General features: G+C 38.7%; 1 protein-coding gene across 1 annotated transcript in view; it reads right to left on the bottom strand.

Moving 5' to 3' along the window:
* The window catches only part of BEAN1 (brain expressed associated with NEDD4 1), a gene marked incomplete at its 5' end in the record, with an annotated part of 45,095 nt that extends 29,277 nt beyond the window's left edge, over window positions 1-15,818 (bottom strand). The window contains 2 exons of the mRNA XM_010168406.2: window positions 7,336-7,470; window positions 15,744-15,818. Of these exons, the coding sequence (XP_010166708.2) occupies window positions 7,336-7,470; window positions 15,744-15,818 (210 nt within the window). The remainder of the gene's footprint in view (window positions 1-7,335; window positions 7,471-15,743) is intronic.
* Window positions 15,819-16,477: the final 659 nt, after the last annotated feature.

The following is a 16,477-nucleotide window of genomic DNA, read 5'->3' as shown; positions in this document are numbered from 1 at the left end:
CCTATTACAACACTTTGCAGCCTATTGCATATAAAAATGCTGTTGCTGGATTTGTTTATAATTTTAATGTACTACCTCACTCTGGATTATCAAAACTAATGACAATATCCTTTTTTCTACAACTTGTATTTATCCTCTCTAAGGGTTAATTTGGAAGACTGCTTCTTCCAGTGCTGTTATGTTTATTCAGCATATTTTTCTCTTTTAAAATTTTATTTAATATGTATTGTACTGCCTGCTGAGGGTCAGTATTTGTTAATCTTGCCTGATATAAAATCCAATTCACATATTACCAACATTGTAAGCAGAAGTGAACAATGGACATAATTGAAAGAGCCTTCAAGTACGAAATCACCTTTCTGAGTACTTGTCCACCTCCACTGACAATTTAGAGTATGCAAACCTGTACTCAGAGGGTCTGTATACCTCCCCTGAAACTGTCTGCATGGACTAGAAGAAGCCTGGATACAGATTTGCAAGGAGACTGTGAAATGACAAATTCCTTTTCTTCAGCTGGAATAACTTTAAAGGACTTCTATTAGACTTAACTTGGAGTGAATGGAAACAAAAGAATGCATTCATTAGGTTAAAATCTAGTATTTTCAATGACTGCTGTCACTATATTACGCTCATATTTAGTTGTTTAAATAACAGTACCGTGCCTCCCTTGAAATCTGCTTTTCTGACATGAACTGTCCGAAATCAAAGTCTGGGTAGTATTCAAACGTACTTTCCTCAACAGTCTTATGACAAGATTACGTTAACCAACCCGGCTGACTCTAGCCAGGATTATCTAGAGAGAACTCTCCATAGGCAGGATTACCTACCTGACTATATAAAGCTGCACAGAGAGCGATGGAAATTATGAGTCTAAATGGCCTGTGGTACTTAATAGAAAGGTAATCTGTGTGATTGTCTGTCTAAATGCAGCTTTTAGAACAAACATAAACCTGGCTCCTGTTAATATGAGCCTTGGTATAGTCTTCATGACAGAGTTATTGCAAGTTTTTGTGCAGTGTTTAATTACTTTAATAATAAAAAGAGAAGTGTCACGTGACATAAAAGACACTTAATTTCTTTGGTACAAAAGACTCCAGTCATGTAACCCTTGGAAGTGGGAGTAGTGATTGCACAGGTGACTGTCTTTGGCTTCAGTAGGGCAAATTCTTTGGTTCACGTGAAAATGCATGTTTAAATTGGAAGCAGAATTTTAGCCTTCTCATGGTTTCAGGGAAGTCTCTAGATAGACAGTACAGCCTTAAGAAAAAGCACATAGGTAATTCGAGACACTAAAAGATAGCTAAAATCTCTGTATGCATGTAAGCCTTTGTGCTAAATCGTTGGCTAGAGGACTGGAAAAAGAGTAGGTGAGGGCAAGTACATCGTAAGTGCTACAGGTCAACACTATTTTGCTGAGTGTATTTTCTGAGAAATGTACGGTTAACCCTTGAGCAAAGATTATACATTTGATTTCCTCTTACAGCAAGGGAAGTATTAGCTTGTTTTTTCAACTGGAACAAATCCATGCATTGCTTCTCAGGGCATCTTCCCTTGAGTACATGCAGTACAATGCTTTTGTTAAGACTTAGCAGTGGTTCTACTTCTGATCCAAGAGGATTTAACAGCAAAAAATCACCATCAGTCAAGTTGAAAAACAGGAGCACAAGAAAGAGAAAGGGGGAGAAAGAGAGAGGAAGAAAGATACAGGAATGGATTTTTTTCATGTGGTGATTCTGTTTGACTGATACAGGAAGGAATAGGCAAATATATCCATACTTGAAATACACTTTAAATAGTTCATGTTCTTTCCCATTAGGCTGAATTTCATGGTAGCTGCACATTAAATGAAATACTTTTATGTCAGTGTTTTGCTTCTTAAATGCTAAAATTAAGCAGTCAGGGTAAGCTAAAGAAGCAATTATTTTGTCTCTGAAAGCCAAGATAACTATGGAGGGTAAAAATTAACTGAATTGTGGGGACTTATAATCCTGCAATATTAAATTAATTCCTGTTTCATTTTTTCTTGCTATGTTGAGGCACCGCTTTTACAGAGCTGTTTTTCTATATGTGTATGCATACATCACCCGTTAGGAAGCATATACTGTTGGCTGTGTGAGGATCATCTCTATGAATGTGCACACACAGCTTGCCAAGCTGTTGTTGATTACTGTGATGCCGTAAACAGCCTTTTAAGAATATCAGAGCTGTGGCTCAACACACTGACTGATACTGTTGTTCTTTACTTAAATCACCATAATGCCTAGAAGCCATGGGAGGTCTCACAAAAAGAACAAAGAAGTTATCCCACATTCTTCTTGTTCAATCCACCACTTGTTGAGGCTCTTCTTGACAGAACTAGACTATGGTTTGTGGCAAAAGCACTGATGTTTTCCATCCTGTAGCAATATGTGAAACATATGATGGAAATCTCTCCTGGAATATAGCCTCACTGGAAAGTCTGCTCTTACTCTCAGTAGATACTGTGGATGTTGATTTTGAGGAGCCAAGATTTTTCTGATTCCCCTCCCTTCCCTGAAAATTCACTTTACTGTGGCTAGCTGCAAAGCTTTTCCTATACATGCCTAGGTCTGAAAGGATGTGTAAAATACTACAGCCTGTCTTTCTTTTATAACCACCATTCTGTGTGCAAGCCCTCTGGAATCTTTCTCGCTTCTCAAATAGGAATGTTGAATGTCTCTGCCATTTGCTCATAACTGGACAAGTAATAATGTCAAGAGTTCCAGTATGACTGGACTGCCCACAATAGTGATAGATTTCCTCAAAATACCATGGCCTCATTCTTGTCTTACAGCAGTGGGCCACAAGAGATTTCAGTGAGCTACGTGATAGTAAAAGTGGTTCAATACGGTTGAGAAAGAGCTGTCAGTTTTGTTTTTCCCCTTTCCTAGGTATTTATTTCTGCTAGCATCTCTTTTTCCTTTGCCCTTCCCATTTCTGAGATCCTGCATATCTGAATAGCTGATACAAAGCAATCTCTTATTCTAAATAAGTACTGAGTCCACATGGTAGTGGTTACTGGTGCAGGGAGCCCCTATTATAGACACTATTGTATCTGATTTTATAAATGCTAGAACAGAAGGTTCTCATTTTATTCTCTCCCTAAGTAAGTGAATCCAGAATATTAGGTTCAGCATTAATGAAACAGTGGGCAGGAGGTGATTTCAAAGTCATTTCCCTTTCACTCTATCATTAATCTGCTTCCATGGTTGATGTACTGACCATGTTTTAAGAAGCAGTTCTCATGCATTCCCCTTAGCAAATACAAAACTCCCTGGAGTGAATGTACATGCATAGTAAGCACATGTTCCTCACAGACTGAGGAACCTGGCTGTTTATTTCTCCATTTAAAGAAAAAAGGCTTTCTCAGACTAGAAAAGAAAACTCTTGCACAAATAAGCTTCTAATGGGTATGCTATGGAAAACCTTTTTATTTTTAAACCTGCAGAAAGCACAACTTTCCATGCTTTGGATTCCATAACCTGAAGTTGTGTGTTTGTTTAAAGGCCTGAATACTCACACTGGAGCTGCTGGTTTAAATCTAAGTACCCTCGGAGAGGATCTAGTCCAGTCCAAAGTAAAAAAACCCCATGCTTCTCTGATGCATTTTTAAGAACTCTAGTGCTGGTAGGAATGATTGACCAGTTTTCAGACTGATGGGACAATTTTCTTGGTGCAATAGGAAACACTTCCCTTCCTTTTACTGTGGTGGTTATATTTTATCCTGGTTCTTCTGGGTGACTGTTCTATTATATTATTTGATAGCTGAGACTGAATTGCTGCTTTATTCCAGCTTTGCCAAATGAAGTTGCATGTGACAGCTTCTGTGGGAACCCCTGTATAGCTGTAGTCCACCAAAAATTCCGAGATCTCACAAAGCTGATGACAGACTTGCTGGTGAGTAGAAACACCTGAGTACCCAAGTCCTGCCTGTAGGTATTTACTGGGGAGTGAACTGCATTGCTTTTCAGAAGCACCTGAGATGGTTCTCATTTTCCAGTTTGATGCATGTTGATGTATGTTTGAAAGTAAAATTATTGTACAGATTTTTCAATGTGGTTCCAAAAGATATGTGTTCTTCATGGTATATGTGCTGCTTAACCACTAGTTGTCATATAGAAACTACTATTTCAGCTTTATGAAAAGGTACCTTGGGTTGCTAGAAAGCCAGAAGGAAAGGTGGGGGAAGGAAGTGGAACAAAATTGAAATAGAAAGAACAAAAGTAACACAGTAAAGCATATTATCAGCATTGAAAGTCTTTTTGGACTTTGATAAACATTCCATATAATGAATTTAAGAAACAGACCTCTGCACACTATGTAACAGTATCACCAGCTGCTTGGCAATGTAATTAATTGATCCTCTCAGAAAAGTGCTTTGCTAATTACATGGAAAACAGTCTTATGAGTAGTACTCAGAGGGTTCATTTGCTCCCCTGTTGAGTGCTGTGCAATGTGCTTGTATGTTCAATCCTTCCATTAGAAGCAGGGATTGTGATCTGAACAGCATTTATGGACACTTCCCTCTCTATATAGCACACTATGTGGACCCCTGTACTCGGGGATTTTTAGGCTGAGGAAGTAATCTCGAGCCTACTTTCTCAAGGCCAAGCTTCAGATGAGAAAGAATAATTGCAACTAATATGTAAAAGCCTGGTATTTTTATTCATGCTTTATGGCTCCAGGGTGTAGTACTTTAAATTACTTCAGTGTGCATCACAGGTTCTTGGATCCTGCCAGGAAATTCTACAATGTATTAGAAGAAAATAGACTGAATGAATGAAAGTATTTTTAACCTATGGGCTAAATGTTTAGATGTTAGTATTACAAAAGCAGAAAGTTAGAAATAAGAATAAAAAATTCAATTGGACTGCCTCTATCTTGCACACACATAGAAAGGAAAAGAAAAAAGATGATACATATATATTTATATATATATATACACACAGTCTGTTATACGTATTATATATTACCTATAGATTAGTCACACAGGGATTTTTTTTATGCACAAGTAATTTTTTTCATGTGCTCATTTACCCACATGTTCAGACATGACTTCCTGATGTGATGCTAACTGCATATGGAAATCTGTCAGGTTTTGAACTCCATCTAGCTCTGTCACTGCCTTCTCCTTTTTTACTAGGTAGCAGTGCTATTCTTGACAGCATGAGACTGAAGGAAGTGGTACACCAGCTCTAACTGCATAGTCGTTCTGTGTAGGTTTTCTGTTGGTGCTGATCTCCTAACGGGTCTTGCTGTTATTCAGCAAAACCAACACACGATAGAGGTGCTTTGGCACTCGTCTCATCTGAAACATTTCCGTGTCTGTGAAGTATATATGAAGTGACAGATGCTAGTGCCTTGCTGGATGACACTCTGCTCTCAGGTTCATCTGTGAACAGCAAATCAGTCTTTCCATTGAAAAATAATGAATTTTTCCTCTAGGCAGTTTCTGATTTGTGTGCGCTTCTGTAACCGTTGCAAATGATCTGTTGGTTTTGTGCTTTTGAGCTCTTAACTACTGCAATGTGTTCTGAGCAAACCTGTGACTATTTGACTCTATTTTATCAGCTGTCATCACTGTAGTTTTTTATTAGCAACGAACTGACAGCTTTGCATTTAGAAAAAAAATAATATATATTTACATATATTAAAAAGAGTTGGTTGCCACTCACTACTTACTTTCTGCACACCTCTGTAGAAGGGCAGAAAATACTGCATACTGATGTGTGACTGAAGTTGCTGAAAGGTTTTCATGTGATCCAGGCAAGATGCAAGATCATCAAAACTGATGTGTTCCCATTAAATCTTCCACAACCACATCCAATATGTTTTCTCAGAACAAAAAAACAACCACATGTCTAGCTCTAATCTCTGCTGATTAGATCAGGAATTAAGAGCATAAGAACCTGAGGTCTTGTCTAAATGCAGGTCTTCTGTGTCCTCCCGTGCATGTTAACTGTAGCCCTTGTGAATTCTCAATTATAAACTCATCATCTTTTGTGCTCTGTGGATCTGACCTGCTCTACTTAATGGACTATGATCAATTCTACAGAGCACTTGTGTTGCATGAGTGCTCCAACTCTACTGTAAAGCCAGGTAGTAGGTTGTGACGAGCATGGATTTGTAGATGAAACAGTTGGTGTTGAGGGCCTGCTGTCTACACTGGACATGCTTCAGAGGGTACATTGCATTAGCTCTATCATGCCTCCATGCGTCTGAATGCTCATTAGAGGATGGAGTGTACTAGGCTCACTCCTGAAACTAATTTATTTGTTTACTTTCACCTGAAGTGTGTTGCCAGGAGCTGTCAATGTGCTCTCCCTGTTGTAACTTCTGGTCTTTCTGCAAAATTGCGGCTACGTTCTTCTGTGTACGCTGCCATGTTAACTAAAAACCCCAAGTCTGCAAATACTTCTGGCAAGTAGTTAGTGACAGCAGTATGTGATCCGTCCTACTGGTACTGTGTAGAATAGAGGTCTAAAAGTAATTTCCCCTCTTAGATGTCGCTAGTTACAAAAGTGGTATGTTAAAGGAAGGTTTCAGAGTTAAAACTGTAGCTTGAAATTAACAAGTAAGAATAAGGAGCAAAAAGTAGGAAGAGAAAAAGCTGAGATGGTTAAATCACCAAGTTTGCTAGTAAACAACAATTGCTGAGATTACAACACACGTTTTTTAATCAGAAATCCTCCAGCTAATCTTTCTACTTACTTGCAACAAATCTGGTTCTAAAACAAATGGCTAAAACTATCTGCACTGTTTACAAATGTTACCCTATGACTCCATTTAATACACTGGATAACTGACTTGACGGTAATTTTTACCTCTCCCCTACCCAAGTATTACTTTAATCATCTGGCACTTTGTTTATTTATTCACATTAACATTTCCAAATGCAGAGTGCCTGGCCAGCAGTTGCTGCTCTGTAGAGTTGCCAGTGTCTGTCTGTTTGGGGCAATGACAACTGCCTTTTTAAGGCTTTATAAAAAAAAAAAAAAAAAATTCCCCCCTCAACTGGCATTTCAGAGCAGCAGCCTTCACAATACATTAGCTTAATGCATTTTGAGCTCAACTAAGTCTTCCGTGCCCACTGCTGCTGATATTTGTCTACTATTCTACTTGAAATAAGCATGCAGTATAAATGATTTAGACATATAAATAAATAAACCTCTAAATATCCATACCCTTGCAACAGCAAAACCAGATCAAATCTAATATTTAGAACAGTATATTGCTACAAACACCAATTCAGTGAGAAAATGTATTCACATTTGTAGGACATTGTGTCAGGATTTAGGAAAGTGAAGGGTAACTCACTTGAGCATGTTAGTTTGATGGACATGTAGTCTCTGCCACAGTCCTTCTTATAGTGACAGCGCAGCCAGTTTAAGAGGCAGAGACCGTCACCACACTGTAGTTCTTCCTTTTTACACGGCAGAATGCTCTGTTCATCTGAAAGGAGGAGAAACAATAGCTGACTTTGTGTAACAAGCAACTTCTTCTTGAGTAACAAAGCCACATGTCTACTGAAAGTCGGTCTGCCTGCTTTTGAAAGCCCTGGGCAGATAGAAATGGGATGGCAGATGTGAAAAGGGTCTCAGACTCAAACCAAATATTTCCTATACTGTTGTTGCTGATCATTTAAATAGTGTTGGAGACAGATGAGGTCTAGGTGAAGCATACCAAAGAAGTCACAAGGAGACCACGTCTCTGATGCACTAGCCTTCTGACTGACTTACATGCTTTAACATCCAAACCAAAACAATCTACCTTTGCCCCAGTTTAACATACGAAATGGATGAATGAGGGGGAAAGAAGAGATCTGCTATGTTGCATAAACCTGAAGCGCTGGATTAAGGGCTTCTTAGCTGTAAGTAAAACTCTCTTGCAATCCCTTTCCAGTTTGACAATTAAGGGTAGGAACTCAGTCTGATAAGAGTGGGGAAGGATTGTAAGAATAATCTTAAACCCTTGGGGAAATTCATGGAGACATAAACTCAGGTTTGGTTTGCAGAGACATTAAATCCTATATAGTAGGGTTTGCAGCTCTGCATGAAGCCAAATATTTGACTAGCTCCTCAGTCGAAAGATTGAAGGCACTTCCCAGGATTACTGTTGATTCTTCGGGGCTGAGGAGAAAACTGAGATCACTCATCCCAACCTAGAGAGGGGGAAAACGGAGTAATTTTATCTTGTCCTTTGATAGCGAACTATGGTTCCTTTTATCTTTATGCATATACGCATGAACACAAATTTCCCACTCTCAAAGGAGAGATAATACCAGCCTAAGCCCAGTAACTTAAGAAAAGCAGAGCTTCAGGCCATTCTAATATTCACCTGTGCAAAACATATTTGCACAAGAAATGGGAGTGTCATCACTTGTCATATCTGAACAGGATCACCCTGTCCTAGTCCAGAAGTTTGGAGGGTATGCCTGAGGAGAGAGCGGACGCTGCAAATGCAATGCCAGCAAGCTACAGGCGTTTAGCTTTCAGTGGCTATTCAGAAGAGCTGTTTTGTCTCATGTCTGTAAACATTCAAACAGCAGCTGCCTGACACAAAATTTACAAAGGATTTGGGGAATCTCTATGCAAGGAAAAGTATGGGGGTTTTTTTTGTTGTTTTTTTTTGTTGTTTTTTTTTGACACATTAACTGTACAACACAAAATATCCCATGGAATGCTAGTGACCAGCCACACCATCTAAAACACACTGAAAAAATAACTGAAAAAAAAAAAAAAAAAAAAGAACTTGTTATGTAAATGTATTCCAGTTTGTTAGGTTAAAAATCTGTTAACATGCTATAAGGAACAAACAAATTCATGGATATCGGCAAGTCTGAAAATTATCCAGGAAAAGGGGGGGGGGAAAACCTCCTATATTATTCAAAGAAGGTATAATAATATTTTTTTCCCGCATTTCACCAGTAGTGCTATAAAGTAGTCTTATTTTGATGGTACATAGAAGGAAACTATTTTCTGACAAGTGCATCTGAGTGTGCAAACAGATACACTGACATTGTTTAGTTGCATGGTTTTGTAAGGCCTTCGAATAGTGACAAATAGAAGTAAAATACACAAAAAATAGTTCATTAATGACAGAATAAAAAGTTTTTAAGCTTGGCAAGGAAGATCTTTGTGTAGAAAGACTCCTTGGAAATTATCTTTACATTTCATTGGAGTAGTAGAGCTGTATTCCATTTACTTTATGCGAGCAATTTAAAAATATAGGCAAATAAAGTCCAAGCCCAACTTGAAAAACACTAGCTCTTGAAAGTAAAGGCACAGAGGGCTGCTGTGCAAATTGGTACCCAACAGAACGCAGGCAATTCTGCTACATCATGTAGTATGTTTCCCAAATGGCTACTGTATTTCTGGCAGGCAGCTCAGACAGTTTTGGGGTAAAATGGCCTAGAATTCCCAGCAATTAAAGTTGTGGGGATTCCTGTCTGGGTGGTGTTTTGTTTTGTGGTTCTTTTGTTTGTTTGGTTTGGTTTTTTGGTTGTTTTTTTTTTTTTTAAAGAGTTACAATGTTATACAAGAAGCAGCTAAGCAATAATTACTTTTACACAATGACTGTGTTTGGTACCACAATGTTTCCATTTAGGATTGTGCTGTTCTAAAAGCAAAGTATTTTCTAAAGGTGTCTGTCTACATGTATACAAAATCCTTGTTGGCAGCATTCTGATTTTGTGCTCTCCCTATACGTTGGGACAATTTCTGATTGCGACTGGTGCTAAGAAATGTACTATACAGCATGTACCCCCAAACACAATAGCATGAATACGTTGTAACTGCTTTTTCAATCTATTATTGAATGTCCTATATTCTTTCTAAAGGAACATCTGTTTCCACAAACGTGTTTAGTGTGAGGAGCATGGCTGTTAGCGTAGTTTAACATAAGGTTCAAATGGTGCATAAAAGTAATCCCAAACAGCTACTCTTTGTTGCTCCTCTTTGCAACGCGTGTGCTCTTTCCCCAGCACCAAGTTCTGGGCCAAAACAGAAATCACTTTGGATTCATGTTCCTCTCCCGATATATTTCTGAGGCAGAGTTATAATTACAATACCAAATGACTACATATTGTTGGACTACTTGTCAACGTGGCACCTGCAATAAACCCAGAGTGTTAATTTGTCATTCAGAGCTTTTATTATCTGTTCAGGTCTGCAGGGTTTTCACATTTGTTTGCTGAACAGGATCACACAGTAGGCTGCCTAATCATTGCGCCTTTAGAGGCAGGTTTCAGACCTGTATGTTAAGATGACCACAAGGAAACATAGTTTATGAATTTCTAAAAACTCTAGTCTCTTCTGTTCTGTGTTGGGCCTATTTTATTATGGCCTATTTTATTTAAAAAGTCTTATACTTCTTGCCAGTTGTTTGAGCCAACGACTTGCATACTGTGTGCATTTGCAGAATGAAAATGGCCACTGTGTACCTCAGTAGTCTTAACTTGGAAATAACAATAAGTGGGGAGCATTTAGCCCAAAATATTGAACTCTGCTAATAGGAGGAGATGGTTAAGTGTGGATTAGAAGGAAAGTTGAGGTTGAGGTTGTCCTAGTAAGAACTAGTCTTCCAACTAGGACTAAATAGCTTGCAATCTGCTGGGTGCTCTGCCATGTACTCTATTACCCTCTCTCCCAGAGGATCTCGGATCTCTTTATAAAGCTCATCTCTTTAAGATCCTGAGTCCTTGCTATAGAAATCCCTGACTGAACCCATTCTGCAAGTTGAGGCCTGTTTTCAATGTTTAAAAATTGGAAGCAGACTAGTCAATGATTTAGAGTGACTCAGAAAGCTGTTCGTACTACTGACTGAAGTGTTCAACTTTCTGAGGCAAAAGATGTAATTTCTATGTATCTCTTGGGTTCCCCAGTGAAAGGCAGACTGACCTGTATTTGTGATCTGACTAGGAAAACATTACAGGCCAGCTGTAGTTACTTTTCTGTCCTAAGTAAATGGGAACTGAAAGTTGAGGTTAAATGTAACTTCAGAGTATTTCTCTCTACCAGGTCGGAGCCTGATGGACAACAGGTTTGTCTGTGGATGATTAATTCAGCTACATAAAATAATCACATGAAAAAGTAAAAGTAGAATAAATGTTCTGGAAATTGTTTTGCAGCAAGTCTGCTCCTTCAACCCCAAGAACAAAGACAGATACAGGATTGGACAAAGATGGAAAAAAAAGATGCTACAAGAGAAAATAACTAGTGCAGTATCTTATTAGCAAGAGTCACTGCCAAATAATGGACAGATACCAATCCATAAGCCAGGAGAGCCTTGCTTTCTCCTTAAATTGCTATGTAATCTAAAGCAATTAATTTTTCTGCCAAACTTTTTTTCTCTTCCAACCTTTTGTGTTATCTAGACACCTGCAATCTGGAAGGACAAGGCCAGTTATATTGTGCAGGACCTAGTGGAATAAAGCTTCGGTCTCAGTTGGGTCTTTTAAGTGACCACGGTACTGTTAGAAGTAATACTGTAGCAATTTTGCAGCTTATTGAAAATAAAGCTAGGATGCTGAAAACCTGTAAAGATCAGAAGCTTACAGAGCTGCTTCTCTTAAACCATGAAACTAAAAAAGATTAATTGCCAATAGGAGAGATTTAAAAGTTAAAAAATTAAAAAAACCCACGTATTTCACTATTTCTTTTTATGTTTCCAATGAAGAAAGAAAACAATTGCTGAAAGGAAAATCCTCATTTTAATGACTGAAGTAAAGGGATTAACAGGCTTGAAACTAAAAACAGCAATTAAAAGATAAGAAACTTAGAATTAAAGAAGCCATAGAAACAAAGTGTCATAGAAGCAGTATTTGCATTAAGAATAGACAGTGATCAAGTGGCTTTGGCTGGAATGTCCTCCAGTGAATTATCTTCACACAGGTCCTTGAAGACCGTAGGTGTCTCAATGTCATCTAATGTCATTATTTTTAAAAAACAGTCTGAGGGATTTCAGGAAGTTCTAGCAAGATACGTATTAAGTCTTGGAGCTAAAATCACTGTTTGCATAAATGCTGTCAAAGCCAACTGAACTGCTTGCTTCTGCCAGCTCTGAATTTCAGGACAAATTGTCAAAGCATCTGAAGACAGACCCTAAGTAGACATTACAAAAGCTCATAATCAGTTAGGTGTCCACCTCTCCGTGAAAGATGCTGTGCATAAGGCATGTGGGCATCTACTGCATTTTAGGTGCTTGAACACATATGTCAAATACAATCATTATATAATAATGAAATACCAGACTGCAAGAGTTAATAGCGCTCAGCACCTCTAAAGCATGTCTCCCCTCTACTCTTCTCTCAGAAGTTTCTCAGTATGGCTGCTTGTACCAGTCTGATGAGATCCCCTTCAAAAACTAAAGCATCGTTTCTATTTATTTGATAGGGAGCAGGGTTGGACTCTAATCTGTATTTTTGCATAGCAGGTGCATAGGAATGAATTCTAATCTATTATTCTCTCCAGTAAAGAAAAAAAAAAAACAGTAATGGGAGGTAGGAGTTGGGAGAAGCTGCTAAAACTAAAGCATTAAATCAGTAGTTACAGTGGAAATAAATGATTTGGAGTTGTCAGCCTACATCCTCATAAATGAGGATAAGAAACTGTCAGGCTTGGAGAGAAATTGATACCTTCATAGTGCAGATTCCAGCCTAATAAATGAAAAGGTGAAAAAATAATTCTTGATCTAACTGAGATGATTTCAAGGCATCATAAAATAAATTGATTGCAGAAAGACACTGAGCAGGATATGACTTAGAGGAGGAGAACAAAGAATTCTGAGGTGTGGTTCTGGAGGTATTTGAATATCCATCCGTTCTGCACAGTTGGAATCATTAAAGCCTGAAGTGCAATGTGGAAAACTGTAGGGAGAGATGGGAGAAAACATCCACACTTTGAGGAAGAAAAATCAGCAAAGGAGAATAAAGAGGAGATTATTCTGAGGATTAAAACTTTGCTGTGGACTTAGAGAAGAGGAGGCAACTAGAGCATGTGTTTCCCTCACTGCCTGGCATCACAGACATACATGGTTTCTAGCATTCTGTTAGAGAAGAGAGAGGCTGGTGATAGGTGGTAGACGTTGGTGCTTTGATCACTGACGCTTCTCAAGGCATCCCACAAGTGCAAGGGAATAAACTGCTGCGGGGTGCAGATCTATCAATCTGGCTCTTAAACTTCCTGGCATCATGTAGTCTCTCCAGGACACCAGCAAAGCTGTCACACACAGGCTTGAAGCAATCTCTTGTCTTTCTGTACGTCTCAAATCTGGTGCAGCCAACAGAACCACTGTACAATACTTGCACAGACTCAAAATCACCCAGTTTCTCCACCTGTTTGAACTGAGGCACTGGGCTCCACCTGTGCACATGAATGTGTGTAGTGTGCTCATTGACTACTGGCCTCCAGACAACTGTGTTAAACTGGCTGAGTTTGGAGACCATTCTGGGAAAAACACAGGGTTTGCCATCAAGAGCAAGAGCTACAGACTCTCTAGTCTGCAGCAGTGGACAGAGCATTTTATTCTTGCTGCGTACAGAAAGATTTTCTTGTTTATGAGCAGAAGTTTGTTCAACCTTCTGCTGTCATCCTGGGGTCTCAGAGCAGAGCTAGCAGTGCAGTAATCAGTGACAACACAGCTGGCAGCCAGCTGTGCTGTTACTGTGTGTGAGCTGAATGCTGAGGGACAGCATCCACAGTGTCTACTCAAGCACCTACCGGTTTTAGGATCGGGATTTTCTGAACTTTTTCTTTGTGGCAAGTATGTCTCTCTGCCTGGCTTAGCTGGGTTTTTGTGCAGAAAGAGGAGAGCGCCACAGTATGAATGAATGCCACTGTGACTGTCAGTAGAACATTTTGCAGTCCAAGCATTACAATAATTAAGCACAGTAGCCCTTGTGTAGAAAGCCAGAACATTGTACCTGGCTGAACGGTGCTCAGTTAAGGCCAAAGAAAGACAAAAATATTGTCTTAAGAACACTTAGTTTTTAAGAGACGTAGGCACCCATTTGGAAATTAGGGCTATGCTCAGACTATGAACTGTTTGCTGCAACAGATTTATTACAAAACTCCACTTATTTAAAGTTAATGCAATACAACGTTGTCTTGCCATGAAGTGGTCTCTCTGGGAGGGACAATGGCAGGGAAAAATATGAGCTTAAGGGTCAAGGAACATGAAAGCAAAGAATGGTTAGGAAATTATCTTCTTCTGATATGAATCCCTAAACTAAACGTATAGTGGCAACATATGTAATGAAGTGCTATGAAATGTCATTTCATGCATAATGTAAAACCAACAGTTCTGTGGAAAAATAATCTAAACAGTATTTTGCAATATTAACCTGTAACAACATAAGCACAAGTATTTTTTTGCCAAGTCTTTGGGCAATTCACTAATAAATGAGTAGATGGCCACACGTAGCTGTACTAATGTAGGTGTTTACAATTCCCTGCCATTTGGGTATTGTTATTATGTATTTTCTCTGACTTAGGTGATGCCAGTTGGCCATCTATTAGGTAGCCAGAAGGTTGACAATTTTAATCAGCAGCTATTAATTTTGCAGTTGCTCTTGAGCCCAACCTTAACATGTTTTTTATAGGAGTTTAAGGGATTACCAGGCAATCTGAAAGATGACACTTTGCGTTTACTTGGTTTTGCACTGTCTTCAGCTTTGCCAGCCAAACTCTGCTCCTAGTTACCAAAGTTATCTTAGAGTTAGATCCTACAAATACCTAGTGTTGACACTATGAGTAACTTCTCCAAGTTGGTAGGTTGTGGCAGCAAACATTAAGCTTGACAATATTTCTGATCTGTGAATGATAGCAGCTGCCTGACTTTGTTGTTCCTTTATGTATGTTCCAAAGTAAATAAGATAACTTTTTGCCTCTTCTTTCTTTAAACTTCAGGTTAATCATATGATTTCTCACCCATGATGAGCATCTTAGCCTGAAAGTTGTTACCAAAGTCATAATCTGGTTACGGCATTTTAGCATGGCTTTTCTTGAGCTGCAGCACTTGCTCCAAGAGATACCTTGGTTGTTTTAATTGTTGTGCATATATTTTTAGCATTATGCATTCTTTCACCTAAGAGACTGGACATGCTGCTCTGCTTCCCTGCATACAGGCGGGGTTTGCCAAAACAGGACCAGTGACACAGGCAGAATTGACTCCTATAATGTTATATTTCCTTATCAAAAATCATTAATGTAATAACTATAGAAGTAAGTCATAAAAAGGAGAGTAGAAGGAAGTAAAATGTCAGGAATTGTTTTATTTCAATGACTGGAAGTCACTTTTAGCTATAGTTGTTTTAGTAGTGAGTGCCAAAATGATATAAATTTTGACTGATGTCAGTGTGCTCAATTTGTAAATCAGTTTTTGCAGCTAAGTGCTAATTTGTTGTTGTGGGAAAAAATGCTGAAAAGGAGAAAATGAGAACTTTTTTTTTTTTAAAAGACATATGGAAGTACTTGTACCTGACACTAAATTTTATAGTCTTCTATTTCAGACAATTCTCTTGATCATTTCTGGGAGTTTTGTCTGTATAAACACCACAAGGTTAAGTCCATTTCTGTTAACTCGGTTGTTTTCTTAGTCAGGAAGCTATCTGCTTTTTAATGGATTGATGTTTATCTGCTAGAGGACTTTAAATATAATATTCCTACAGCTGTACATGACTGCAAGGCATGCCATTAATGCAGTTAAAAAAAAAAGAGACTACTTACAGAGATGGGAATAATTGCTGCCTATTCCAATACGGATGGAGCTTCCAGAGATGAGAGGAAGATGGAAGAAAAGAACTAAGGAGGGAAAAAGGCAAAAAAAGTCCTCAATAGCAGTTTGTTTTTGTTTTGCGAGCAGATGCCAGTTGACACGCTGTTGTTGGTAAAGTGCACCCACTCTCTCTAGGGCAGAATTACATGTTTCAGGCTCTGAATATATGCACAGATGTAGCTTGAATGGGAGTGAAAAAAACCAAACAAATCATTGCTTCATACTTTCAGGAATCACTCCAGTTCAGGAAATATTATATATTATTTTAATGCCTCTTAGATTCAAAACCCCCATGTTTAACCAGCGATGTGTTATATAAATATGTTAATTATTGTTGTTAAATCATGCGCCAGTCTCTGAAACAGGCACCTACCCTTGTAAAACAAAGTAACTGTTTCTTAATTTAAGTGCATCTTGACTACGTGTGGCAAACCGGGTTGGAAAGAATTTATTCTAAAATTTGATACACACACTCCCCCTATGCATTTCAGCTTTAATATTTATAACTTGCACTTCAAAGATTTATACTCGCAGGCAACGAAAACGCACACGAGTAAAACGTGCCCTAAATAACGAAATGCTTAGATTTCTGAAACGATGGGCTTGTTGGCTCCTGCGGCTGCATCTAACGGCTGCTCGTCGCTCGGACAGTGCGCGGTCCCCGGGCCGCGGGGTCGGGGCTGGC

The sequence above is a fragment of the Antrostomus carolinensis genome, unplaced genomic scaffold, assembly GCF_000700745.2.
Source record: "Antrostomus carolinensis isolate BGI_N321 unplaced genomic scaffold, ASM70074v2 scaffold5795, whole genome shotgun sequence".
Taxonomy (NCBI): domain Eukaryota; kingdom Metazoa; phylum Chordata; class Aves; order Caprimulgiformes; family Caprimulgidae; genus Antrostomus; species Antrostomus carolinensis.
This window is presented reverse-complemented; position numbering and strand designations above follow the sequence as displayed.